This window comes from Sander lucioperca, chromosome 18 (genome assembly GCF_008315115.2).
Source record: "Sander lucioperca isolate FBNREF2018 chromosome 18, SLUC_FBN_1.2, whole genome shotgun sequence".
NCBI lineage: Eukaryota > Metazoa > Chordata > Actinopteri > Perciformes > Percidae > Sander > Sander lucioperca.
In genome coordinates this window covers 13,320,381-13,348,269 of record NC_050190.1, presented here as the reverse complement: position 1 = coordinate 13,348,269, position 27,889 = coordinate 13,320,381, and the positions used below count along the sequence as shown (strand labels likewise).

Sequence of the window (27,889 nt, the reverse complement as noted above, 5' to 3'; positions counted from 1 at the left end):
TGAAATACACAACTGAGAGGAAATGGTCTTCAAAGAGAGTTTTATGACAGTTCATTATTAGTCAAAGTGACATTTGCTAAACAACACAGAAAACACTTCACAAAAACAAGAAAAAAAGCAATCTTTGAATAGTAATCTTAAAGTTATTTTTGTAACCCTAATTTTGCCCTTTCAAAACTAATTTGATCATTTCTTAGTTTTACAACTACTCATGATTAAAAAATATTGCAACAGTAGCATATTGTTACTAAAATAAATAATACAACAGGTAACCTTGACTTTACATTTAAAAACAAACCATTTATGAATCAACTTGTCTTCATGCTCTTTCTACATCAACTCTGGATCGCCTAGCCAGGGCATGATTTGTTTAGTTTAAAAGAAGAATATTAATTCTTTGGAGACCTTTAAGTACATTTAACTTTCCTCCACATGAAGCTCACAATCTAAGCTGCTCAAGCATTGATATGAAGTGCAAACATTAACATGTTCAAAAAGGCACAGGCATCCAGATAAACATTTATATTCACATAGAAAACGCTCATTTAGGGATACAAGTTGTAACATTTGTCTAAACAAGTTGTCAGTAATCTTATAACTAAAGTGCAAGAGTCTGTAATATGAAACTATTTAGTTGTCATGTCTTTGCCTTGAAGTTTCCATTCATACATAACACTACGCTTAAGCAGCAGGAATGAACATGGCAGGAACATATGCAAAGTCAAAAGAAAATATATATGGCTACAGCACTTCACTTGCTACAGTTTTATCTTTCGCAAATTCCTACATAGTTCTTATAGATATCTTTACCAGTGAACTGGCAAACTCGTTATAATGTGCTTGGTTTGTTAATATTATTCACACTGCTTTAGTCTTGGTCCGAAACATTATTACAAATAAATAATACTGACACCAAGTAACAAAACCTTTGTAAAATTACAAACAAAAATAAAATGTTATGGTTTTGCCATCCCTCTGAACTCTCACTGTGAGCTATCCAGCTGTTGTTTGAGAATACAAACTGTTAGTTTATACAAACACTTCCTCACAAAGGAGGCATCTGCTCATCCAACTTAAAAAACAAAGTAAATGAAAAAATGGACAAGACGCTGTCCTATTGATTTAAGATCTCAGTAAAGAGGAAATTGAAACACAGGCCACGTGTCCACACTGGGTTTAAAAAAGTATGCTTATATTTTCTATACAGCAATCACATTCAGGACATGTATAAGGAATTAACCCCATGTGCCCTCGCATGTGATGTATACATGCTTTTTATGCAATTAGGGGTTCAACATATAGAAGCCATAGCCCTATTGCAAGTGATTCTTGCCATTTTGAAACAACAGAGGCAAGAAAATTTATTATAGGCAAGGGTTTGAAATGTAAGCATGCTTCTCACTCCCACTTGGTATTAATGTGCTTCAGCTTTATATTAGACCAGCAGTTCTGAATGTTAAGATGATTTGTACTGTCCTGATAAAAGCGTGAAAGTATATAGTTTAGTTAAGTTATTGTATGTTTACTTAAATCGCTGATTGCTAATGACTATTTCACGCGTAAAGATTTGAGATATACCTTTTTACATTCAATAAATCATCTTGTGTCCCCCTGATTGAGTACTGCTGGTCATATCCATCAATATATCACGCTATGACTCTCTTGGCTTTAGCTCCACATTGCTCCTTGTCTGTGTGCTGCAGAGAGAGCTGCAGTTTAGTCCAGAGCTGCGGGTCTCCACTGCTTAGAGCCTCCAGCAGCAGAGCTGTTTGCTGCTGAAGCTGCTGCAGCTGGCCTTGGGTGCGCTTATTCTCCTTGATCAGCTGCTTCGTGCGCATGGTGATCCCCAGCAAGCCAGATTTGTTGAGAATGTTGTAGGTATTGCTGAAACGTTTCAGTTTGATACTGTCTATTGAGATTGCGTAGTCCTGGTCAGCATCCATCCTGTTGCTGTCAATATGTGTCCTGACTTCATCTGTGTAGGGGAGCAAAGAGCTGCTCCTTGCCAACGGAGAGAGAGACTTGTCACTGAGGTGCTCCTGACTCTCAGCTGCCTGTAATTGATGGTTTGCTGCTTCAAAGTTGGAGATAGGGTTGACTGTAGTCTGCAGTGCTGGCTGCGGGCTTTGGGAGCTGTAGCGCCGGTGGCCGTGGTGGTGCTTTTTCTTTCGCCGGTCATATCCTGATGTTGAGCTCACCCTCACCTTGGAGGATTCCACTTTCTTTATGGGCGCGTCCGCTGGGTGTGGGGCAATTCTGGGATACGACTTGAGGATGGGCATGTAGCTTTTTGATTGTCGGGTATTTTCAGAGCCAGTCTTCGGAGAGCTGTTGCTACCATTTGATACCATGGGTTGAAGAAGAACCACCTGTGACTGAGGCATTACTTCCAAGGGTGAAGGAAAACCCCACTGTTTTTCTGCTGGAACCATCGGGGATGGCTAGAGTGAAAAAAAGGAGCATATGAACAAACATTCAAAAAAGTGCAATATATCTATTATCTATTAAACATAACAGTCAAATTACAACGTACACCAAGACTTTACATTTGCACACTCTTAGCCGAAGGTAATTTCACCCTGAATTGACAATAAAGCCCTGGATTAGTTCTAGGCAGACATCCATTGCTGTATTTTACCTGTTTTAAGACAATGTTATTCATGATGATCATTGGAGACAGTCCAGCATACGAGCCTCCTATCAAAGCCACCTGCGGACCAGAAGGGTCCTGGCCGACAAGCGACCCGTGCCTTCCTGCATCTTCAGAGTCAGTCAGATCGACTGTACTGAGGTACTCAGAGCTGGCATCTGAGGAGGGGGAGACAAGCATATGAGTCTTGTCATGTTAAAAACACAGCACCGGGGGCAGAACATTAGTACTATGAAAACAGTGGCAGATGTAGATAAGCGTCTCAAGAGCATCTGGAAAAAGATACTATCAACATGATGATGAGGGTTAAACCAAATCCAGGTCAGCCTTCATAGTGTAAATAAAAGTCAATAGAAAAATTACGGGATACAGGATAACCTACATAGAAAATGTGACCTAGATCCCTACATTTGATTAGGGTTGACCTTGTTAATGACTTGACAGCCTTTTTTTTTCTAATCATGGAAATGCTAATTATATACACAGATACAACTAGTTCACAACACGTGCCACACTGGCAACACACTACCGTGTTAAAATAAAACATACATTGGGACAAACATAAAACTTAAAGGTTTATAACTATAGAGTAACGTAATTGAATCAAACCTGAGAAGCCCGAATCTCGCTCCAGGTCAGACTTGAATGCTCTAAGGTGTGTTGCCCTGGTCAACGATGGTGTCCTGTGTCTGTCGGGTCTACTGAAATGGCTCATACTGGTCTCTTCTGGAAAAATGGAGAGTTAGGAGATGAAAGGTAACTGACAAGATCAAAACAAGACTTTGACAGAGTTCAATGTGCTTCTGTCATGAGCTGGCAAAGACAAGACTATTAGTTAGCACCCAGTACAGACTCTAATTGAGACAGAAAAAGTTAAAAGACACTCAACTTTTAACCATAAAATTGCATGTGCATTATTTACACTCCATTATTTTGTATTACTACATTTTAGTATCTTGAAGGCCAGGAATAATTCACCTCACTTGGTTGTGGAGGATATTTTACATTAATTATATAGCTACAAGTAACTGGGTACTGATGGGTCAGTATCTCCCCGATCAGTCTACTCTACACCAAGAGCCAGAAAATCTGAAACACCAGTATCCTGTAATGCAAGGCAATATAACAGGCCTGCTGTAAATACTTCCCTTCTTAAATGATTGTCTTACTGAAACTACTAATTTAAATAGTGTGTGTTTACTTTACAGTACGTTTTAAGGCTGTAATGTTACGTTGTGCAGTTTTGTACGGTACGTTACTAAACCATCATTGTATATTGAAATGTGTTTCTTCACCTACAGAGAAAAGCTTATGCACACGCCCACAAATTGGATATTGTGTTAAAAAGGTCAAAATACTTAACAGCGTAGTATAAGATTACATTATTATAAAAGTCGAGTCCATTTATTAAGCTTGACGTCACCAGTCTGATCACAGAGCTACTGTGAGACATGCTTTTCAACATTTCCCGACATTGCTCAAATTATGGTGACGAAGAAAAGACGTCAATGCAAACAATATTATAAACTGGGGGTATGAACTGTCTATTTACAACTTCCTAATGCTGCTAACGTTATAGCTAGTATTGTGGTTTACAAATACATCTGTCAACACTAGTTAACTGTGAACGACAGTTAACTTGCTGGTAGTTGCTATACACTGGTTAACTTAACCTCGTTTAACGTTAGACAACTAGCTAGCTACGCTGTTGCAAGTAACAACATTTTAGAATATAGCTAGAATGCAACATTATTGTCTGTATCCCCTATATCTTCCCTGCCCCTGCGCTGTTAACGTTAGCTCAGTTAACAGTTACGTTAGCTACTGTAGCTTCAGCTTGGCAACCAGCTCATCACGCGACTGGCTATTTTAAAGTATTATTTTTTTGCAAACCTTACCAATAGGCCCGTTGCTTGAAAACAAATATCCGTTTATAGTGTCACCCAAGATTAGCTAGTTTTCCGTGGTGGAGTGCCAGAGAAGGTTAGAGAAAAGATTCTCACGTGTGAAACGGTAACGCTACGTACATCCTGTCTCCTAAGTGGGCGTGGCCTCGTTTGTTAGTGTAGTTGGCCCACCGTCTATGAGTTGGCCTAGTGAACGTTGTGTGGCTAGATGAAAAGTTAGATTGCATCTTTTATTTATATTTATATCTTTTGCCAACATTAGATGTTTACACAGCTGAACACCATATTTAGCACGACGAAAATGTGTTATCTGTGGCGTTTACGAACTTAAGTTGACGTTTGCTTACAGATCTCGCGAGAGTGTTTTGCCGAGACAGGTCTCGAAAAACAGTATCTCGCTGCAGTCTGCGGGAAGGCGGGGCTTGACATCAAGCCCCACTGTCCCACCCACATCCAAGTCAGCCATTTTTCTTTGCTTACGTCACTCCCCATACGCTCGAACGGACCAAGACAGCCTGGTAGCATTTTTTACTATGAAGGAAATTATTTGGATAAATGCCGTCTTCATTTTGAATCTTGAATTTTATTTGAAAATGTTATATCTATAAATTTAAATGATCTGAAAGAAAACCGAATATTCACCAATTTAAAAATGACATGAAATTATATTTTGAAACTTTAAAAAAGGACTGACAAATAAGAAAGCCATCTGGACTCTGAACATTTACAATGCCTCACAACCACTTTAATGTAAATTCCATGCGCCCCTTTTTCGTGTATGTATGCATTTAATGTTTTCAATGTGTTTATGGATCTGTACTTGAATAATAAAGTTTTTTGAAGACAAAAAAAAAGAAAAAAGACAGCCTGGTAGCGAAGCTGATAGCCTCTTGATTCACATTAGATAGAAACTGATGATGTAGGGTAAACACAAACAACGTTTCATGCAACAGTGAAGTTTTCATGTAGTTACTACTGATTTCCGATTTTGAAATTATATCCAAATTTGAAAAAATGGGTCATTTTAAACCTTGTTGATATTGATGACAATGTGTTCAAATGGTCAACGAGCCATATTTCATTTAATTTAGCCCTCAAAAGTAGAATGGTGTGTTGTTTCGTTATGGACTTTCATATTAACAGCAAGAATTCAGTCATTACAACCAAATGTACAAAGGGGCGATTTTGCTTTAACAATTAACAGGTGAAACTCGAAAAATTAGAATATTTTGCAAAAGTTCATTTATTTCAGTAATTCAACTTAAAAGGTAAAACTAATTATATAGACTTATTACATGCAAAGCGAGATATTTCAAGCCTGTATTAGTTATAATTTTGATGACTATGGCTTACAGTTTATGAAAACCCTCAGAAAATTAGAATATTGTGAAAAGGTTCAATATTTTAGGATCAAAGTGTCCCACTCTAATCAGCTAATTTATCCAAAACACCTGCAAAGGGTTCCTGAGCCTTTAAATGGTCTCTCAGTCTGGTTCAGTAGAATTCACAATCATGCGAGATGCTCCTCGGATATTACCTGCACAGTAACACACCTAATCTAAGTATTTCAAAAGGTCGAATACACATACAGATGTCATACAGTAAAATCGCTACGTGATTACCGTTATATCCGAGGGTTGAAGTTGCATTTTAACGGGGCAGTGCAAGTTGCGGCTGTGGTTTAGCTGAAACTAACGCAGCCTGAGCTTTCACGTTACAATATAAAAGGTGATGACCGTTGACTTAGCTAGCACGCAAACAGTTAATTTACATGTCTACGAGCATGTTAGGAAACTACACCAAAAGACAAATACCGAGGAATATTGATAAAAAGCAGGGTAAACTAGTACTTCCATACTTTTTAGCATTGGCTAATTAGCAACCTGCCTGCCATTAGATGTTAGCTTCCGAGCTAGTTAGCAGCTAGCCCCAGAAGCTCATGAAAACAAGGCTTTCACCGGAGCAGTCTTACGTTATTTCCGAACCACTCTTTTCGTTTCAAAATCGGAAATCAAATGAACGAACAAGTACACGGGCCCAATTACAGTTCACTGTTGTTGCATGGAATGTCGTTTGTGTTTAGCTTACATCAGTTTCTGTCATCTAATGTGAAACAGAGGCTATATCAGCTTCGATCCGTTCGAGCGTATGGGGAGTGACGTAGGCAAAAAAAAAAAAAAAAAAGACTGACTTGGATGTGGGCGGGGCTTGATGTCAAGCCCCGCCTTCCCGCAGACTGCAGCGAGATGCTCCTCGAAAGATGTGTGAAAGATGGGTCCAACGTTTGCTTCGGTGACTAGGGGGCGAAAGAATCTGTCATAATCTGTATTCACGTTTACTTCTCCCATTGGAATCAAGAATCGATAATTTTTTTTAGGTTTAGTCAACATAACTACTGGGTTAAGTTCAGGAAAAGTATTGTGGTTTGGTTTAAAATAGACATTTACTGGCAGAAAGTCGTAAAGGCTACCTTCTCCCATATGCACAAAAAGACTGACAGCCATTGTTTTAACACCTACCTAGGGAGGTCTTTGAAGACATTGTCAGGTACCAGAAACTGTACTGATACACACAATAATAATAATAATAATAATGAAACAAATATCGTAATGTTATATCATATAGTTTTATGACAATGACAGCAAAGTAGGCTAAGTCATTTGAAATGAGGCTACTATTAGTTATTGTTACAGGTAAATCTGTATTTAAAATAAATCACACAAGACAAACTGACAACCATAACAATTTAATTACAAAATAAATATTTAAATGAAATAAAAATACTAGCGCAGTAGAAATGTTACTTTGTACATTTTCATATATTTTCCTTAAATCTAAAATAATATTATAAAAGGACATCATTTTACATAACTACTTCAATTGATCCCTTCCTTACTGCAGTGTTTCCAAAACAGACTGGAAGACACCTGTGGTGTGGGCTTATAATGGGAGTCTTGTGTCACCAGGGTAGAGGCATGTGTGCAGTTTAACTGCACAAAGCACAGCAAAGTTTTTATATATCTGTGAGAAACTTGCAATCACAGTAAAAACAACAACAATTTTAATAATAATCTATAATAGGCATCAATTCCAAATTACTGCTTGAGTATTGGTTACTGTAGTATTGGTCTGCCTTCCTACTGGGTTTGCCACATCCCTTCTGCAGCCTAGAAACTGATCTACTGATAATTATCTGATGTGACCGAACCCTCCACGACAATAGAGAAAGAGAGATAGATTAGAACTTAGAACTTTTAGATTTTTGAGAATTGTATATATCAGTCATTTATTCATACACAATCTTCTGCGGACATGTCTTCAGTTGATCGTTTTTTTTTATATTGTTCTTGCAAGTTAAACCATATGTGATAGAGGATTCCAATAGCTGATGAAGTGATTGATTGTGACTGACAACACTGTCTTATGTCTAATCTTATTCTTATCGTTGACCTAGAAACAAATACGTTTGAAAGCTGTTTCCACAAACACTAGAGGGAAACATTTCATTATTGCATTCAAAGCAGCTGCACACCAACTGTCCGACATATAATGCTATGACAAGTCAAGGCTTTTCAAATAATGTTCAAACAAAAAACGACACACTTTTTAAAGGCTGCTAGTCCAAATATTCAGATGTATCAATAAATATAGATTTTAAACAAGTGTAACCACCTTTAAATACCAAAGAAATGACCAAATTACAATAACTGATGCAGTAATAACTTGTATAAAAGAGAAGGCGTCGGCCTGTTTGGTTCAACATTGCACTGGCTCCCAGGATGTCCATTGTGTCAGGTGTGTAACAGCAGTGTTTCCACCAATCAAATCACACTTCCGGTTAAAGCTTGTCATTAAACACTCTGCCCATCAGCAGGACGGCATGTCAGCAAAACAACCCAGCTGTTTGAGTCTCTGGCTGCAGACACAATATTAATAGATGAGCGAAGGAGACTCTGGATGCTGGGTTGGAAATAAATAGTGAGCCACACTGCAACTGGGGGTTTGGGTCGCCACTGCAGTTACCTGCGAGGGTTCTGGCACCTGAAAATCAAGAAAGAATAAGGGATCTTTAATGCTGTTAGTTGATGGTTGGAGGATGTATGAATACCTTTCACCTAAGATTGGGCCATCACCTGTCACATTCTTTTGTTTTTTGTCTGTCCTTTCTTTTTCTTCCTCTTCCTCTTTGCCTTTTCCTACAAGGGGAACACAATTACCAACAAGCCTCCATTCTCTCAGATGGAAAATTATTATTCTTATCAACAATCTCAAAACTGATGCAGCAATACATTCATGTTCTTACCTTTCAACCTTCACAATAGGTTTCCTGACTCTGAGGAACAAATCAAAAAATTAGAACGAACATCTAGGTGCAACATCATTTGATAGTTGTAAGTATGTGCCAAACCTGTCTCCTAGAAATTATATTTATGTACCAATACTTTGTTTTGACAAGCATGTTTTGGGGAAGCATAATAGCTGGATTATGTTCACTTGCAAAACATTTTAGCCTTTAGCAGATATGTTCAGTGTGAATATTTTCCAACTTGGCAGAAACATTAAAAATGTCCTCATTATGTTAATAGAAAATGTAACTTTGATGGCACTACATACATAAATGTAATTTATAGGTAGACAGGGTTGGTATTTGCATACTTATGAATATTTCATGTCACAAATGACTTGTTTTCTTACCTACATTCACATGTCTGATGCTCCATAAACGTCATCTCAACATATTCTTGACCTGGCTCTGATGGCCTGATTTTCAACAGCTAAGGGATAAAACCAGTTAAGATTACCAATAGAAGCAAATACAGCACATATAGTAATGGATCGCACAAATTTAACAATAATAATTGATTGCACATGTCCTTGTCTTACCTGCATGGTGACGTTTGTGGTGTGGGTGGGATGGCACTCCAGGTTTTCGTCCCCACAGCAACCTGCACACCTCACCAGCGGCACACAGGCGGGGCTGTAGATGTGCTCCACCTCTGTCGGGTACTCCTGCACCACCTCCACCAGCTTCTCAATGGTCCGGCAGAAGCTGCGGCCCCACACTTCTTGGAACATCAACACTATGGATGAGAGTATGGAGGCTGAGCATAGGCCACTTTGCAGTTACAAATGAATCAGCTTGTGTTTCTTTTGAGGAATCTTGCTTCGAGAGGAAAATACAGGTGCTAAGCAGGATGCAAGGTCAGATAAATGTATATTTGTTATTATTTCCTGTCTACCTATCTGTCTTGCTATCTTAAGTTCACAGTGCAGATTGCAATCGACATCCAACTTATTTGAGTTTATGTATGTAAAGCTTAATTAGAGCTACCAGAAAATAGGTATTTGTACTACTTGAATTAAGCTGCACTGTTTATGATCACACACAAACAGTATCAGTAATTACCTCAATAATCCAACAATGGCAAACTTATACCATGTACACAGAAACATAAAACCAGTTGCAATACGCCAGTGTGTATCCTGTTTTCATTTTGAAGTAAAAATGTTTGTGTAATGTACAGTACCCTTTCCTGTGAGAGTATATGTGTGAAAGTGTCCCAGTTGCACAGTCTGTGGGGGAGGAACAGGGACGACTACGACCGAACAAACAGAGAAGGAAGAGAAAACAAACATTGGAAACATGGCCATGAACAGAACCCTGCTGGAGCTGGAGCTGAGCTGCCCCCCAGGCACCTCTGGGACTGCAGTGACCCCCGGGGTCACCGAATGGAGCCTGACACTACAACTGGCTCTCTTCAGGCTGGGAGGAGAAGGCTGAGGAAGCATCTACGATAGGAAGATGAGGCCACAAACTATAATGTTGTACAGCGCAAAGGGCCAGTTCACTGGCCAGTTGCAGCTCCTTGAGCTTACTATATGTCTGCTGCTTTTTCTGTTATATGTTCTCTAATCCTCTGGCTGCATGTTTTACATTCAATGTATTCCTCTTTTAGCAGCACCAATTTATATTGGAGGGAGGAAGAGGATATGAGGGTAGAAGGTAAGCAGTTGAGTAATCCCTGCTAGTCTAGATATGCCCTGCTATTCTCTAAATTCAGATGAAATTAATAAAACTTAATCATCAATATTTCTCAACACCTTAGTTCAAAGGTATTTTGTCAGATCTGGCATCCATTCATTTGGTTTGCATCAGACTTCTACCACAAACACTGTAAAAAATATGGTTTGACAAAATAGTTGTAACTACTTTTTTAAAGTAACTCTTGTTGACTCTCGTGTTGTAAAATATGATTTTAAAAGGAACACCCCCAACACGTAGAGAAGATTTCACAAATAAAGCAAGCAGAAATTCTTACCTTCAGTTGTATTGGTTATGCTTGACAAGGGAAGACTCTGCAAAACAGAAAATAAAAATGTTGATTATTCATTCAGGTTTGCTGTGACTACATAGTATAGTAGGCTACATGTTCACACATTGCACCTCCTACTACTTTAATACAAACCTTTCTAACTTGTATACAAAATGCCCTACTGTAAAGACAGCACCAGCCTGCAGTATCACCAATATCAGACACTCAAGTATCTTTGTCCTCTAGTGGTGCTAGCTGGAACTGCAGTAAAAATAAAGCGGGCGATCACACACCTTTTTTTCCACCCTGCAGTGGAAAAGTCTTTCTGACAAGCAATAGATCCAGTCTCTCATATATATGACGTTCCTGTGTGTGCGCGACTGTTTAGGTTCAAAATCTGTTTCCTGTGGTGTAAGATTCATCTCTCTATTTATTTTCCCATTGATGGTTTCCCCCTCCGTCTTGATTTTTTTCCCATCATCCCATGATAAACAGAGTGCAGTTCTCATTCGCCTGGGAAAACACAAATCCTCTAGTTGACTCCATCTCAGGACGGGAAATCTACGATTAATAAAATACCCTCTAGCAGAAGAGCCGGACCGGCGACAGACAACCTGCTTCCGCAATCTGTCCTCTGGTGTTACATTTCAGTTTTTGTGCAACACACACACCCATTTGATAGTTAGAATAACTGAAAGTGTTGGACCAAACATTGTTATATAATAGCACACAGACAGACAATGACATTCCCAAATGATGCCAATAAGGACTGTTGCTTTTTTACACCATCTGTATGTTGCTAAAATGCATCTACTTCCTGTTATGGACCAAATTTAGTTTGAGAGTGAGGATAGCATCTGTCAACTGCACAGTGCTACACTGTTTTTTCCAAACAATGTGATTAAAGAGGAATTTCCTGCTTTGATGATGATAATGCATTCACACTCACACAAACATTTTAGAGGTTCTTGTAAAACTGTCACTGAGATAAAGTGGCAGGGAAGGCTGTATATGTGGGACAGATCTGTCTTCTCAGCAACAGAAATTATTGTACGACAGATTTCATATCAATAGATGCACAAGAGCTTCCAGTCAACCACTTAGGTTCAGTCCTCCCTGTGTTAGGGGATCTGTTCAGGCATCTCCCTTTTTTTCAAAGTGTCTGTTCATCTGGCCAAAATGTACAGCTGTTCCTCTGACAGAAAAGCTGTTCCATAGAGTGGCGGTCATTGAACTGTATCGGCTTTACAACAGCACCACAGGATATAAGCTTCGCTAGCAGAATCTGCTTCATTCACAGCATGGGAGTCACAGTTCAGTTTAAGTTATTGTTAAAAGTCACTTCCACTCCTTGGGGGGCATTGATTATTTTTTCATCTTCTCTAGAAATGCCAGGCTTATAAAATAAATCCTTTTTTCCAGTGATAATTGGCATATGATCTGTACTCTCTTTCTTTCTATTGCTGCTCCACGTCACAAGGGCTTTTTAGCTCTGGCTTCTCAGTTGCAGTTCAGAATGTGGTGAGGATTTTCTGACCTCGGTCATGGGTTAATCCTTGACATGACGAGGAAGCATCTTTGGCACCTCCTGTGGTCGAGAACAGAGGAGTGAGCTGCCAACAAGAAGCTGCCAGATTATCAAAGTCTGCATGAAGATCCTCACGTAGCCATTTCTTCCTCATCGTGCACTTGTAATACTGAGTAATTAATGGTGACTGGGAGGTTATTCAGCTCTGGGGGGAAGGGAGAACCGCTTTACATCAATAAATGTGAATAATTTTGTTTTTATAAATCCCAGAATCAAGATTGCTTTCTGAGTAGTCCTCTCAAGGTTTCTTTCACTTAATTCCCTGATGACCTTTTTTCAGGGAGTTTTTACTCCAACATTGCCGTGTGTCATTTTCATTTATTGTTTTCATAATTTGGGTGTTAAGAGCTTTGAGACTTCACTGTGATTAAGGGCTAGAACTAAACTTGACCTGACTATAAATTCTTCTACACTTGGCTAATAATGGAATACCTCTACTTTGTGTCCTCTGCATTGCTTGTACAACATCTGGTTTGTGGGAAATACAAAAACTGCTTTGAAATCATTTAAAAAGCTTTATTCCAATCCTAATAAAAACAAGAACAACAACAAAAGGAAAACATCCCTTTTTACTATTATGCAGAAAGGAAAATATCTCCACTGTGCTTAGTTTTCATTTTCTGCAAAAACGAATGCAAAATATTTTGCTATTATATATATATATATATATTTAGTAATGAAACTATGGCATTTAGGGGTTGACGTGGTTGATTGCGAAGCCGCTTTGGAAACTAGTCTCCTATGTTTGTGAAGTCTCTAGTGAAAGTTTGTAAGCTGCTGGCTAAGAGTTTGCTCTGTCCTCTGGGTCAGATCTGAGGACCTGTTGTGTCCCTGGGCTCCTGCTGTCAGGCCTCAGGGCCCAGGCCTCACTACTCTCCACTCCCACACAGCTGAACTGCGTCATCTTTAACCTCTTTGCTTAAGTCCATCTGTCAGAGGAAGGGCAGCATGCGTAGGGAGCAAAAACAAAACATGATGGGGACCCAGCATAATGGTCATAAAAGATTATTAAACTTTTGAGGGTAAAGCTGGGGGGGGGGGGATTCCACAGCAGGTACTATGGCCACTAGCCAGCATATTCCACAGTGTGTTTACTAAAGAGAAATGAAGATGACTTACAGATGAAGTAAAGCAATGAAAATCAAATGCAGATCGGTTTCTTTGCCAGTTTAGCCAAGATAGATGAGCCAACTTCTCTCAGATGACTGGATCCAAAAATTATGCAGAACTGGATTAAGTCATCTAAATTTCTCTTCTCCTTTGGATTGCAAAACAATGACAGTAAGGATGTTTTGTCATTTGAAATGAAAGGTATTCTAAGAAGCCCAATAATCATGATGACATTTTCATTTAATTGTACTTTGAATCCAGGGGAAATGCAAAAAAAAGTACGTAATAATACATGCACTAGTACAAAATGTAATCCTTTTTACATGAAAACATATTTTTTTTCATTAATATATTGTTAATCTACCCATAAAAGTGGAGTATCATTAAAGATGCTCATTTAGGTTTGAGATGACAATGATTGGCTTGTTGGGTCACGCCACATATGGTTGACACAATGTCAAAATGTTCTGAGTTCTGAGTGAAGCCTGTTTGTATTTTTACCCATCAAAATAAGAAGCACTAGTCCAGCAGTTCTTCAGTTGGCACATTTCATCTTAAAAGCAGCTTTCACAAGAACTTCCCCATATTTGGTGTAGAGGCGAGAGGGATTTCAGTTTCAAATCCTTATTAGCAGAGGAGATTAAAATAAACCCATAGACATGTACAGTAATTATCACCAGTTACCACACAAATGTTTTTGTGAGTGATAAAAGGTGTAAAAAGGTGTAAACTGAGTTATGATGTATTTACTGTATAGTCCTCTAACCATGCTCATTCATCATCTTTTTTTTTGTGGCATTTTTAGGCCTTTATTTTCACAGGACAGATGAAGACATGAAAGGGGAGAGAGAGGGGGAATGACATGCAGCAAAGGGCCGCAGGTCAGAGTCAAATCTGCGGCCTCTGCGTTGAGGAGTAAACCTCCTCCATATATGTGCGCCTGCTCTACCAACTGAGCTAAACCAGCCACTCATTCATCATCTTTGACAAACTACAAGAGCTTGCACACTGATCACTTTCAGGCTTAGTCAACTGACTGAGGATTGAGGAAGACGTTCAGACCTGTACCAGCAGTAGCAGTTTTTGGCACGGGCGAAGTGGGCAGCCGCCTGGGGCGGCATTTTTTCATGACACACGGGGGGCGGCACGAGCACTTCTCCTCTAAGCGGTTTTCTACTGTATTATCTATCATTTCACCATGTGGGGAATTGGCAAATTGGCGCCCCTGCTTGCTGAGAAGGTTCCGTGCACACTGCACAGAGAAGCTGTGTGAGAAGGGGAAAGAGGAGGGGGGAGTGGGGGACAGTTCATCTCTGGGTTGAACGGGTTGCTGGGCATAGGCGCCGATACCATTAGTGCTCCGCTAATACTGAGCACCCACAAAGCTGATTGCGGTTATGTGTCAGTTAAACTTTTCATCTCCAATCCTATCCTGAGTTGAAAGATAGCTTACTTTACAGCTTTATTATCGAGTTGATAGGCGTGTGTGTTCGTGTCGGCCGTCTGAAATGCAAACATTGAGGTCAGGTTTTAGTTTTAGTTTCTTAGTGCAGTAGTGTAACAATTAGATTCACTTTAGTGCATTTTCACATTTGTGTGATGAAGGATTTGCGCTATTTAGAATATTTATTCTATACTTTATTTGCATATTATTCTTAATATTTTATATTATTGTTGTTCTCTGCTCTTGTTACATTTTTTATATTTCTGATTGTATATATTTTTGGCACACATATATATACATATATATATATATATATATATATATATATATATATATATATATATATATATATATATACATACATACATATACATACATACATACATACATATATATATATATATATATATATATATATAATAACATAAGTGAAAGAGAAAATTATATTTCTCAATTGCACAAATCTTTCATTAGAACACTTGAAAAACACACTTAAGAGAATCCAGTTATTTAACTATTGCAATTACAACAGGAAACACACTTTTTAAGTTGCACAATCTTCACCGCCAACATTTTCAAAAGACAATGAACACAATTCTGCAAAAAATATGACAGTATAAGTTATCAGACCTTAAAATAAATATACACTATAATATAGTAATTCTGCAAAATTCAGTGTGTTTTTGTGTGTTTTTTTTTTTTTTGGGGGGGGGGGGGCTCGAAGGGGGTCTCGCCCTGGGTGTAATTCAATATAGAATCGCAACTGTGTACCAAAAAACTACATGAGATTTTGAGTCATTTCGTAGTTTAAATGGTTAAGATAATCATGACTGTTTGGTTTCATTTGGACTGAGTTTTTGGAAAACCCCTCTTCAACCCTTCTTGACTCAAGCAAATAATGATCCCAGCTAGATCGGGCATCATGCCATTATTTGCTTTCCAAAAGAGTCTACTTTCAAACTTAACCTTAATCGGCGAGGGTGACAGTGTGGATAAACAGACCACGGATGAGATGCAGACTTGTGGTTTGGTCATCTCTGTCAACTAAATTGGTTCTTGAACAGAGTTTGGTGATTTGAGGGATGCATGCAGAGGGGAAGTTAGCCAAAAATTTAAAGCTGGCAAACATCCCAGCCGTAATCCAGACCAGTAAAGCACCTGCATCTCCAACTCACTGAAAACATATAGGCCAGGAGCAGCTGTTTCCTGGTTTTGGCCTGACTGAAGCTTGGCTCTGAACATGAGCCCACACAGGACAGAGAGCACTAAAGCAGAACAAGTGAATACAAACACAAAGACGGCTAGACAAGTGAGAAACAGAGTGACCTCCCTGCCTCACTGAGTGTCCTCATCCATCCTTTATCGAGAACCAGATTCCACATCATCAACACCATGACCGCGACTGTAATTCTCTGGTCTCTCACGGGGCCTGCAGGGCACAGTATCTATTCCCCGCTACTACAAAAGAAAGCCAGGTTCTGTTCTGTATAAACGAGGTGGGTGAACCTACAATAACAGCCGTGCCATTACAGGTCTGACAGTATCCAGCTGGGTCTCTAGGGTGGTCAGGTCAGGGCTTGTGATCATAGCAAAGCCAAAACAGTTTAACAGACCATGTGGTAAACATGCCACAACACCTTTTCAAGCTATCTGGATGAATTGAGCCTTTAAAAGGCAAAGTTATTCCACAGATTAGACACACTTTTAGTTGGGGTGTCATACAGATTCAAAGCCACAAAGTAGAATAAATAAACACGTGTGACTGTAGGATTTTGAGATAAATCCAGAACCTTAAAAATAAATTTGCAGTAGATGGTTAGCTTAGCTTAGTTTAGCATGAAGACTGGAAACAGTCGGAAACAGCTAGCCTGGCTGAGTCCAAAGATAACAAAATCCAGCACCTTTAAAGCGCACTGACTGGCATGTTATATCTTGTTTGTTTAATCCGTACAAAAACCAAAGTGTGATGGTTTTATGGGGGATTATATGCTGTACCATTTCTTGGCTGGTAGCTGTTACTTCCTGGAGTCTCAGCTGGTTTCCTGACCTCACTGTGATGACAAGAATCCAGGAAGTCACTGTGTCTGGCTAAGCAATCGTCTGGTACCTGTAAAACAAAAACTTGTCGTTTTTTTTACACTTCAGTTGTACAGATTACAGGCTAGTCTTTATGCTAACATATGCTAACTGTCTCTTTGCTCGATTGACCTTTTACCTCTACCATCTCCCTCTCAGCAAGAAGGTGAATACACATATTTCCCAAAATGTCAAACTATTCCCCTAAAACTCCTTCTAAGACGCAAAATAAAGACAATAATAGTGTTTGCTGTGAGTTTGGAAACATTACAGGCATCATGTTTTCTTGGAGTGGTTGTCTATTTTTGTCAATAAAATGAGGTCAAGTGACAGGGGAGAGGTAAAGGTCCATATAAATGTTGATTTAAATAAACACCATTTCCTCAGTATAAGTCCATTAATGCATGCACAAATGGCCCCACTAAAGACACACACAACCACTGTATAAACCATGCACCCTGTCCGCAAACATACACACACACAACACAGGTCTTGAGATAAGGCTGACCGGTGGTAATTGTGTTCTCTATTACAGTAAACGTTGTTCTCCCTGTGTAAACCACAGTAAATTACATCCAGATGGGAGATTAAAGCTTGCTAAGTAGACGGCTGCCCCGAGCGCCACCGCTCCTCCTCCTCCGCAGAAGGGAAGGAGAAATCCATATTTCCTGATTGCGATTAAGACCCTCCCTTGGGCTAGGGCATTACAACTAGAGAGAAATACCACAACAGTGCAAATAAGAGCCCTATCAATCAGCAGGTCACTGCCATTGCATGGCTCAGCATGCAGACATCTGAACTACAAAGATGTGCAGGAGAAAGCCAGAGACACAGAAGGGAATAATTTTACTTTTTAATCTTTCGATTGTTGATAACTGAGCTGCATATTGACAAAAAACCTGTTGCTCTTTGATTATGATAAACTGAAACCTACACCGGATGTTAGCTGTTGATGTTTTAGAAAACCTTTTGCTGATGAAACTCTATTGTAACTACAGAAAATTTGATGTCATCTACACTTGGCTATGACGCACCATGAACAAAAGCACAGACACGTGTGCAATGCAAATGGTCAGACTCAAGTATTGTTTTGCAGCCCGTGACGGCGTAAAGGAAACACCTGTGTAACGTTATGTCCACACACACACACACACACACACACACACACACACACACACACACACACACAGAGATACAAGAGCAGAAGCCGAGGCTCCCTGAGGCCTTCCTATTTTCTTTTTTTGCTCAGTTATCAGAAACATGCTTCACTGGTGAGGTGATGAGTCTGTTCGGCAAAGTCAAATGAATTAGTCAATACATTTTTCCTATATCAGAAAAATGTGGTATTTTGAACTAGACATGTAGAAATAATTTCATAATCACATAAGTGTGGTTGTGTTGTGGCAAGATTGTACCTGCATTCATATGACAATAAAGAGGAGGTATTGTACACAGATCCATTACATTCAATTGTTTTTATAATAAGGCGGGGGAAATGCCAAATGGGCAGGAGGCAACAGGTACTACGGCAGATTTTGGCAAAGCTCTTTCAATATAATCAAATCTAAAATGCAGAGTTAAGTACAGGCAGGGACTAAGCAGGAATACTCACAGTGTTGTAGTTTAAACACACACACACAATGTATATATACAGTATGTGGTGTATATGCACAGGAAATACTGATAATACACTAAACAGGAGAATTCAGAGTGTCGCGGAACAAAATAACTGGTGGACAGCGTTTGTAAGTGACAAAGAGGCCACCATTGCTTCAAAGGGAAACACGAGTGCTTCCACCCTTTATCAAGAGCCATATCTGAATAGGACCAGGACAGTTTCAAGAGAATTAATCACAGGAATTGGGAAAACATGAATTCTATTTTGAATTTTTTAGAATTTTGATTCTGCTTACAGATAAATCACAACATACAGTAGAAATAATGTTTCTTATGCAAAAGGTAACACACACCCAATGACGTCATGCTTTCATCAGTACTGGTTTAGATGCTTATACTCAGCTGTAAACATTTCCTCAAATCTCACCATGTGCATGGCTGTACTTCACCTTTACACTCACCACAACTTATTTGTACCTAACTACATCACCAAGGGCTGCTTGCTTAGTGCTATGTATGTAGCTGTTAGCTTGAAAATGTTGGTTAATTAAAGCTCAAAAATGGGAAATAAATGCAGTAGTGATGGCTCATTTCTGCAGTGAAACAACTACATTTTACAGCTACGTTTGTTTTCCAATTTTTCCCAACCTGAACCCATTGGAACATTTATGCTAAACAAGAATACATTCATTTTTAGATGACATTTGTGTGAATACCGTAACTTTTGACCTCTTCTGGCCTTTGAAAATTACACAAAAGCAGCAGGGTAAAAAATCACTCTTTGGTTTGTCTAGTAATAAACTATGGAAATATGGAGACAATAGTGATGAAACATAACATAAATAGATATTTTGACAACATGCAGGGGCCACAATAAACATCTCACTTGTTTCATCAAACACACACACACACACACACACACACACACACACACACACACACACACACACTGAGATATGCTGTAAATCCATGGTAGTAAAGCAGAATTTAACATGAAGTTCACCCCAACCACTCTCTTGGCTACTCTGTGTTTCTTAGTATGAATGACTGCATGAGTCACACGACTGCTGACGGCAGATCCAGCTGTGACACTAATGTGAAAGCCTTAATATCATTAGTGGCACATATTAATGGGTAGACAACCCCCAAAAAAACATTTAGAAATCGCATTCCCAACCACATGATCAATGTTTGCTTTTTCCACTTTGGTACGCCAGTCAGTTTATTGTGGGAGCTGGCAGGACAGACACCTACCAAGAGTCTCATTTTGTCACTATGACTTGAAAAGAGCTGCTAGCATGAGTGTTGCTTGTCTGCTAAAAATGTGAAATATTTAGTCCCTCAGACGTATTCATGGACTTTAGGTGTGCTTTTGCACTAAAGAGGGAAAGCAGAGCAACCTTTACTTTTTAAGATGATCTTTCAACATAAAGCAATTATGGCAACTGAAGGGTGAGAGAAAGACCTCAGAAATAACAAAGCTCAGATCCTCATAGTAGATAGTATGAGCTGACAGGTTGTTGAATCTCAGAATTGAATGGTTTACATTTGCTGTCAGTCTTTTGATCAGCGGGGGGCCATTTAACTTGCTTCATGTTGAAGGGCCCTGGATTTTGTGACTCCTATTTTGACTGAGCAGGCCATGAGCTGATTATGAGGATTAGTAGAGATGTGGTGATGCCATGCCTCTCCCACTCACTCTCAACTCAGCAACAGCTGCGAGGTCTCTGGCTAGAGAATCTAGTGGGACCTGGAGTTTTTTCCAACCTTGAGAGCCTAAGTTTTTATGAGTGTAATACTTCCAAATATGGCCTGTAATCTGGCATAAGATTAGAACAAAACAGTGTTACTTAGTTCAACTGGCTGCAGCAGTGTATGAAGTGTGACAGTAGCAGTGAATGGACGCAACAATGGCCTGGTTTTACATTAAACATGAGAGCCACCTTGGGAGGAAATCAGAGACTGAATGGGTTCAAGAGCCTGTGTGTTAGTTGGCACGAGTCCTTCTGTCCAATGTCACATCCTCTTACAAGTGTTTCTACATAGGCCTTTAAATGAGATTTTCACTCCAGTTTCAGCTCTGTTCTGGCACATTTTCATTTTAAGACTAAAAGGCAATGCCAGGCAACAGAGAACAGAACATCTTTGTACTACAGTAATCCCCTGCCAACCTGACAGTGATATGACAGAACTGAAATTAAGTTTCAACAGATCTTTTGCACACAAACACACACACACACACACACACACACACACACACACACACACACACACACACACACACACACACACACACACACACACACACACACACACACACACACACACACACACACACACACACACACACACACACACACACACACGATCGGGTTGATCTTTATCTTTGTGATTATCCACACTGCACATACCCAATAAACATGCTGATATATGCTGAGATGAAACAAGACAGGAAGGAAAAGCTGCAGGTGCAGATGAAAAGAATAGAAATCCAATACTTTAAAAACTTTCTTGCCAGTTTTGCCTGATACACTGCCAACACTTTCACTAGGCTCAACAGCTTGCCAACTCACCAGTATCTGTTTAAAAACTATAGCTATTACCATTCAAATATAAAGATTGCTTATTTAAGGAATTTCTCACCAACATTGCTATCAGAGTGTTTTCTGGATGGAAATCTACACTGCAAAAGAAAAAAGGTCTCATCATACAGGAGTGAGAATAATCCATGTCTGCGAAAAGTATGATGCGGCTGTAATTATAAGCTTAGTGAGTTTCGCCAGATGCAGTGAGTCACTTTACATCATGTGTTCCACAGGCAGAGTGTAGCAGTTTGTCACGTTCCATCTTATGAATGAACTGAGCAGATTGGCGCTCATTCAAAAGCGGTATGAAGGTGTCACAGCACAATATATTATTCGGCTATCACTTCATCAACATGCTTCTGCTGACTCGACCATTTTCTATGTAGCCTACATTTTGGACTGATACCAGGCTACTAACAAACAATAGGCACATCATTTGCTATTTATTTATCACAATAACTTTCCGTCATTTAGACACATAGCCCAAATAATCGAACTAGTGCGTAGAAATCTTTGTGTGATGAGTCTTATTTTGAGGTAAAACGAAAAAAAAAAAAAAAAATCCCCTTTTCTTTTTTTCTTGCCGAGCTTAAAGTTTCAGTAAATGTAACTTACCTGTGCAGGTGAGAGCAGCAGATAAAGCGCCACCGCAGTCTGGATGACAAGACCGAGTTTCATTTCGCGATGTCTGCGAGTGGAGAGAGGTTGATGGCCCCCGGTACACTCAATAAAACAATCCAACAAAAGGGCCAAACTACTCAGAAAAGAAAAAAAGATAGGCCTACTGACCGGGAATTTCCAACTCATCCGTTCCCGGTTCAGTAACGCTGAGAATGAGTGCAGTCACGTAGCTCCGCTGCCGCGTGTAACCTGATGAAGTGGATTGTGCCAATGAATAAGGTCCCAGAGGCGAACTGGAAGTGCTGCGGCAACACAATACAAACAAAAAAGTATTTAAATTCACATTAAAAATCAAAAGCACACATCCTAAAACGACTCTACAACATGAAATAGTGGCAGAGCATATTCAGTGCACAAAGTAAAAATAAAAGCAGTATATTCAGTCCAAAAACGTGTGACGATCCATGCGTCAAGTTGCACCGACAGTTTCAGTTTTCAGTCCTGCTCTGAGCTCCGATCTTGCTCCTAATTGCCCCCACACTACCTTTTCACAAGCTGGCCATTTAAATCTCCTCCCCTTCTCTGTCCTCCTCTCTGCTCTGCTTCATCTCTCCTCACACAACTCACTCATGAGATTCTTTTAACTGCCCCTTTAAGCTGCAATCCATGTAATGGTAATGTATGTGATGCTGTAAGTTGTCAGATATTGTGACACTGCTGCTGATGCTTTATTTCTGAATTCTAGACTATACACCACAGGTGATTTACAGAGTATACACAGACTTGCTGAGAGAGTTCTTCTGAGTACTTTCTGTGAGAGCTAAGGTAAACATTTAGAGATATTTTGCAGTGGTGCCATGGTTGGTACTCATTGCTGTTCCAGGCTCCAGGATGCACAGAGATTTTCCTCTGAGACTTTATTTGCAGAGCGAGAAAGGGAGATTCCATTACTGTTGACACATAGAGTTAATCTTCAGTGTGAGACTTCTGTGTTTGGAGAAACCCTGGAACGAAAGGATTCCTTGTGGGCTTCCACACATTCCTTCAACAGTGCTGAATAGCTCCACTGCCTCCTGCTATTGTACAGACCACACTCAGGATCTAAACATCTCAGACACTTTAAGCAGAGTAAACCATCCCCCCCAGTACCATCATCCCTGGCAGAGCATCAGTAAGTGCAAAAAATCAAGGATTGTGAAAGACATTTCCTCTAATTATGCTGGGCAGTATCACAGTAGTCTTTTCCTAAATTGTATCTCTACATGTAGGTAATGATGGATGCTCTTCAAAATTCAGGGAGAGGACAGAATGAAAGCAAAGCAAACTGTGACTCTTCAGGGAACTGGACTCTACAATTATTTTGTTTTTGCCCTTCTGACTTTCTAACTATCCACCTTCTTGCTGCAATATCGCAAGTGCAGATGGACCAACGATTGTCCAGAAGCTGTTTCCTGACTTCTAATTAGTGAAATTAATATATCAACCTGAAACAAAAGTAAGGCTATGCTGTTGTAGTGCAAGTGATTTTCATGTTTTGTGTGAAATATTTTGAATAGAAGAGCTAAAGACCATTACGTCTCCTCACTGCCTACAGCAGCAGCACAGACTGTATGCTCAGTGGACCAAGCCAGACTCTTACCGCTGTCTCACCATCTGCACAGTGATCTATTTGTGTTTTTAAAGGTGCACAAGCTGATAGGGCCTAATAGGATCACTGAAATTGTTTGCTCTATAAATACACGCTGACAAGACAAACAAACCTGGCTCGAGTGATAGCGTATTCCAGGAGGAGATGGATCTCTGGTGCTGTCAGATCGTGAAACAACCTTGAGGCCCTTATTGCTTTTGCTAAACCCACAATGATAGTGTTAACCATGCGTCTCTGTGCTGTTGTGTTGGAGAAAAGATTCTTCTTTCTTAGATTTAATTTTCTTTTCAGAGATTTATTGAATCAAGAAACTTTGAATAGTGCCTCTTTAATGATATCAAGTTCTGAAAGACATGCTTCGGTTTCCAGCCTACTGTACAGATAGATGGGTTTGATATGATCAGGAGTAAAATAAAAAAGACTGTCTTTAAAAACATTAGGAACTAGGGTTGGGCGGTAATGCGGTAATACGGTATACCACGGGGTCTAAAAATAGCAACGGTATCAGTTTCAATACCGTCATTAAAAAAAATGCAATGCACTTATATAGGAGACAAGGATTAAATATTAAATTGTGGTGACCCACAAGTAAGACTGAAAGAGACCTTCACCAAGGTACTGTAGCTTTAAGGGAGAGGTGTTATGATATACGAGTTCTGGGGCTGAATTATGTCAAACAACAACGGTGGTGAAAATGCTGTTGCTTCGGCGGTGCCGGCAGCACGGCTAATGTCGGTGCTATCTACGCGGCCACCATCAAGTTACCGGACTTTTGGCAGCACAACCCACGGCCGTGGTTTTAGCACATCGAGGCCCAGTTCCAGCTGAGAGGAATAACACAGGACGTTACAAATTATTTCCACGTGATATCGGCCTTAGATGCCTCAACAACAGCCAGGGCTTTGGCGCTGTTAGAGGCTCCTCCAGCTAACGGCAAGTAAGACGCACTCAAAACATTCCTGTTGGAACTCTTTGAACTGTCGGAGCTGGAGAAAGCAGACCGCCTGCTGTCCCTGAACGGCCTTGGCGACAGCAAGCCGTTCGAGTTAATGGAGAGCTTCCAGCACCCGTGCGCACCGCACTGGCCGTGCGCTGGCTGTGGAGGCAGACAGGATTTTCCTCGCAAACCGGCAACAGTTTGTCCACGCGCTGCTGCCACTCCAGCACACGTCTGCCCCGCTTGCACTCCACAAAATATAATTCATGTAATTATGTGTGGTTGTCATCACGTGACAGTGTGGAGGAGAAAGTAGTTTTTTGTAAGTTGTTGTTATGTTATTATTGTTTCAGTATTAGTGTTTGGTAGCCTATTCAGTTTCTGAACGGTGCAAAAGCCAACAGTTTGGTGACACCATCTGAGCCTTACGTCACGGTAATACCGTATACCACGGTAAAATAGGGAGGAGGTTTGACGGTATCAAAATTTGGATACTGCCCAACCCTATTAGGAACATTTTAAAGCTTTTCACTGATTCAGGAAAGGAATATAAAAATCTACTAAACCTCTTCCCTAATTGGGTTTTGCGATAAGGCTTCGTGATTGAGGGAAGGTCAGCTGGTCGAATAAATAAGTCCCTCGTAGTCTGTGGTGTCTCTTGATGTTGTGAAGACCAAATGGGTGGCTCTCAGGAACTGGAGTGCCAAAGTAAGCACATTTCCCTTATGCTGTTGACCCCTCATTTTCCCAGATTGCTGAGTAAAAGGTAAACAGATGAACAACATTAATGATGTCCATTCATCATTGTTGGGGCAGCTTTTGGTTTCCTCCGCAGTGGGGCCTTTAAAGGGAAGGTGGAAAGCCAGAGAGCCCCTTACTTTGAAGGATCTCATTACCAATAGTTAGAGCCCTATCGTGTATCATCTTTAAATGACTGAAAACAGTGAATGTTGCTGAATACACATTTTGAACAATACAACCAAATAAGCAAATGTATAAGAATGGAGAGGACAATCTGAACAGGAGGCTTTTGGGAAGATGATGTAATATGATTTCACTCATGTTGGACCACCTGGACAGCAGACCCAAACAGGATACGACAATATTTAACATCCAGACCCTTCCTGTCATTAATTAGATGTGACAAACGCTAAATATTTTCCTCCTGCACCAACTGTATTATTGTGAAGAAAACCATATTGGAAATAACTGGTAAATAGGAAGTGCCCCGGCTATGAGTAAAAAGCTGCTTACCGTTGCCTAAGGTGATTAGCATTATATCACAACAAGTTCTTTCATTTAAAACATGTCAAATCCTGTTTACACTTCCGTGCTACATTGACATATTTTTGTCGCGGACATATTTTTGTTCCAAGGTTGTCAGGTGTCATCCTGTTTTCATGCCAATGTCTGTACATGTGTGAGCATTGTTTCATTCTGTAGGAAGCCAGTCAACATGTCAACAGACAATAGGAAGTTATTTTAGTCTGGAGATATCATGAATCAGTCATTTGCAAAAATCTCCAGATAGTGCTTAACTTTATTCAGCTGTGTCTTGGACAGCACAATGTCAGTTGGCTGTGGTAACCACAGACTACATGAGGATTTCATTCTTGATGTCACAAGAATCTCTGTGTTAAGCATGAAGCTAGAGCAAGGAGGTGGTTAGCCTAGCCTAGCTTAGCATAAAGACTGGAAGCAGGAGGAAACAGCTAACCTGGTTATGTCCAAAGTTTAAAAATACTCCCACCAGCACAACTAAAGCACAGTAGGTTTGTGTTGTGTTAGTTTAAACAGAAATCTAAAAATGACAATTTGTGGTTTGGCCAGTTACATGCTGGAGCTATTTTGAACACAAAAGTGCTGGACGGATGGATAAACTGTTCATCAAGGACTTTTTACAGCACATGCAACTTAAACGAGTAATAATAACTATAATAAAACCACAAATTGTCACTTTTACATTTTTGTGTGTGTACAGATTAAACAAATGAGATACAACACATTATTTAGTGAGTTTTAGAGGCGCTGATGGGTGGTTCGTTACATTTGGACAGAACCAGGCTCTAGCTGCGTGTTTACCGTACAGAAGTGAGGGTGGTATCAGTTCTCTCATCTCGATCTCATCAAGAAAGTGAACTTCCCAAAATGTCAAACTATGACATATGTCTGTGCATGAGGCTGTGCACCCCCTGACTAACTGTGCAAAGGACCTGGAGCACAGCAGCAGCAGCACTCTGAAAGGAAACTGAGTGTTTGTCTAAGATAAAATTTCATCACCTCTACAAGCTGCAGGAACAAGGGCCTGCGATTGGTAATATAGAAGAGGAAAAACAACACAGAGTGAGTTATCACGGCCTGTGTCATTGCCAGTTGTAAAAGCCGTTAGCTTTATAAATGAAGAGCGAGCAGTGCAAACTGCACGGAAGTGGTCCCGCAGCCAGAGAGCGAGTTATAACTCAGGCTTGTGGTAATACTCTAAACTCCATTAAGTGGTCCCACATGTGGAGCACATTCACGAGTTCATGGGTTGACACTGTTTGTGGTGGTTCAGCCTAGGCCATTAAACAGATAAATGAGATGTTTTTAACATCTATCTCATGTTAAAACATTCTCTTCAAATTATAACCCCAAAATTATGTTTAATGTAAATATAATGTTCACTTCTGTGAGCACCAGCAGGTGTACTGCAGCAAGCCTTCGAGTACTGTGTAAACACGCTTCCTTGTAAACTTACAGGATTTTTTCAGCCCTCTGACATGTTTCTAAAAGAGATAAAGGAGGCAAAGGCTAATGGAATATACCCTTTAATAGTAAATGTTGCACTGAGATCGATTGGCAGTGAGATTAGATTTATTCCTTGAAGTGGGAGACACTTGAGTAAACATGGACTCAATCAGGCAGCAATATTTACTGGGCTGCAGTCGCACTTGAGTGCTGCTGTTTATTTTTTCAGGTTACATAGTGTTTCTTTAAATCTCAAATTAGTTTATCCTCCCTCAGGGGCTATGTGTAAGAGTTTTAAAAGGTTTCCTCAGAAAACACACACATCAGTCACATTCATAAAGTAAACCTGGGTAAACTGACAGTAGCTGTGTCACACTTGTGCAATTAGCATAAACATGGCATTAACGTGTCTGTAAGCTTAAATAAATCTTTCTATAGCTGCACATGAACCTACATGTGTTGTAATGCTTGACTATGTAATGCTGCTGCCCACAATTACAGCATAATCATATTTAAACATTGCACCTTTATCACTGTATTAAAAAGGATTTTTTTGGGGAAACATGCTTATTTCCTTTTTTTGCAGAGAGTTAGATGAGAAGATCAATACCGCTCATGTCGTTAAGGCAAATGCATTAGCTTAATTAGCTTAGCTTAGCATAAAT

The 27,889-nt window shown here is 39.8% G+C and overlaps 2 protein-coding genes across 6 annotated transcripts; both read right to left on the bottom strand.

Annotated features, from left to right (window-relative positions):
- Positions 1-23: 23 nt before the first annotated feature.
- On the bottom strand, positions 24-11,169 carry cipca (CLOCK-interacting pacemaker a). Of its 2 annotated transcripts, none has more exons than XM_035994621.1 (4): positions 11,165-11,169; positions 3,260-3,376; positions 2,639-2,808; positions 24-2,441 (listed from the first exon to the last, which is right to left on the bottom strand). In XM_035994621.1, exons 2-4 carry the CDS (start codon positions 3,363-3,365, stop codon positions 1,647-1,649), a joined length of 1,071 nt encoding a protein of 356 aa, XP_035850514.1. In that variant the 5' UTR covers positions 3,366-3,376; positions 11,165-11,169; the 3' UTR covers positions 24-1,646. The 2 variants fall into 2 exon arrangements, with proteins under 2 accessions (XP_035850514.1, XP_031134622.1); XM_031278762.2 differs by lacking the exon at positions 11,165-11,169 and adding an exon at positions 4,549-4,682.
- pgfb (placental growth factor b) lies at positions 7,288-22,514 on the bottom strand. Of its 4 annotated transcripts, none has more exons than XM_031278790.2 (8): positions 21,907-22,514; positions 17,009-17,120; positions 10,878-10,914; positions 9,442-9,638; positions 9,253-9,332; positions 8,861-8,890; positions 8,691-8,753; positions 7,288-8,598 (listed from the first exon to the last, which is right to left on the bottom strand). In XM_031278790.2, the coding sequence occupies exons 2-8, from the start codon at positions 17,009-17,011 to the stop codon at positions 8,577-8,579; spliced, it is 432 nt and encodes a 143-aa protein (XP_031134650.1). In that variant the 5' UTR covers positions 17,012-17,120; positions 21,907-22,514; the 3' UTR covers positions 7,288-8,576. The 4 variants fall into 4 exon arrangements, with proteins under 4 accessions (XP_031134650.1, XP_031134648.1, XP_031134647.1 ...); XM_031278788.2 differs by lacking the exon at positions 17,009-17,120 and having other exon boundaries at positions 21,907-22,214; positions 22,328-22,511; XM_031278787.2 differs by lacking the exon at positions 17,009-17,120 and having other exon boundaries at positions 21,907-22,512.
- Positions 22,515-27,889: the final 5,375 nt, after the last annotated feature.

What these genes read in the sequence shown, in the direction of transcription:
- cipca (XM_035994621.1), bottom strand. Translation starts at nt 3,365, where the DNA reads ATGAGCCATTTCAGTAGACCCGACAGACACAGGACACCATCGTTGACC. An exon ending in GCGAGATTCGGGCTTCTCAG is followed by an intron (nt 2,809 to 3,259) that starts GTTTGATTCAAT and finishes CCCCCTCCTCAG; the next exon opens with ATGCCAGCTCTGAGTACCTC. An exon ending in ATAACATTGTCTTAAAACAG is followed by an intron (nt 2,442 to 2,638) that starts GTAAAATACAGC and finishes TTTTCACTCTAG; the next exon opens with CCATCCCCGATGGTTCCAGC.
- pgfb (XM_031278787.2), bottom strand. Translation starts at nt 22,098, where the DNA reads ATGAGTTGGAAATTCCCGGTCAGTAGGCCTATCTTTTTTTCTTTTCTG. An exon ending in CCTATTGTGAAGGTTGAAAG is followed by an intron (nt 8,754 to 8,860) that starts GTAAGAACATGA and finishes TTCCCCTTGTAG; the next exon opens with GAAAAGGCAAAGAGGAAGAG. An exon ending in AAAACAAAAGAATGTGACAG is followed by an intron (nt 8,599 to 8,690) that starts GTGATGGCCCAA and finishes CTTGATTTTCAG; the next exon opens with GTGCCAGAACCCTCGCAGGT.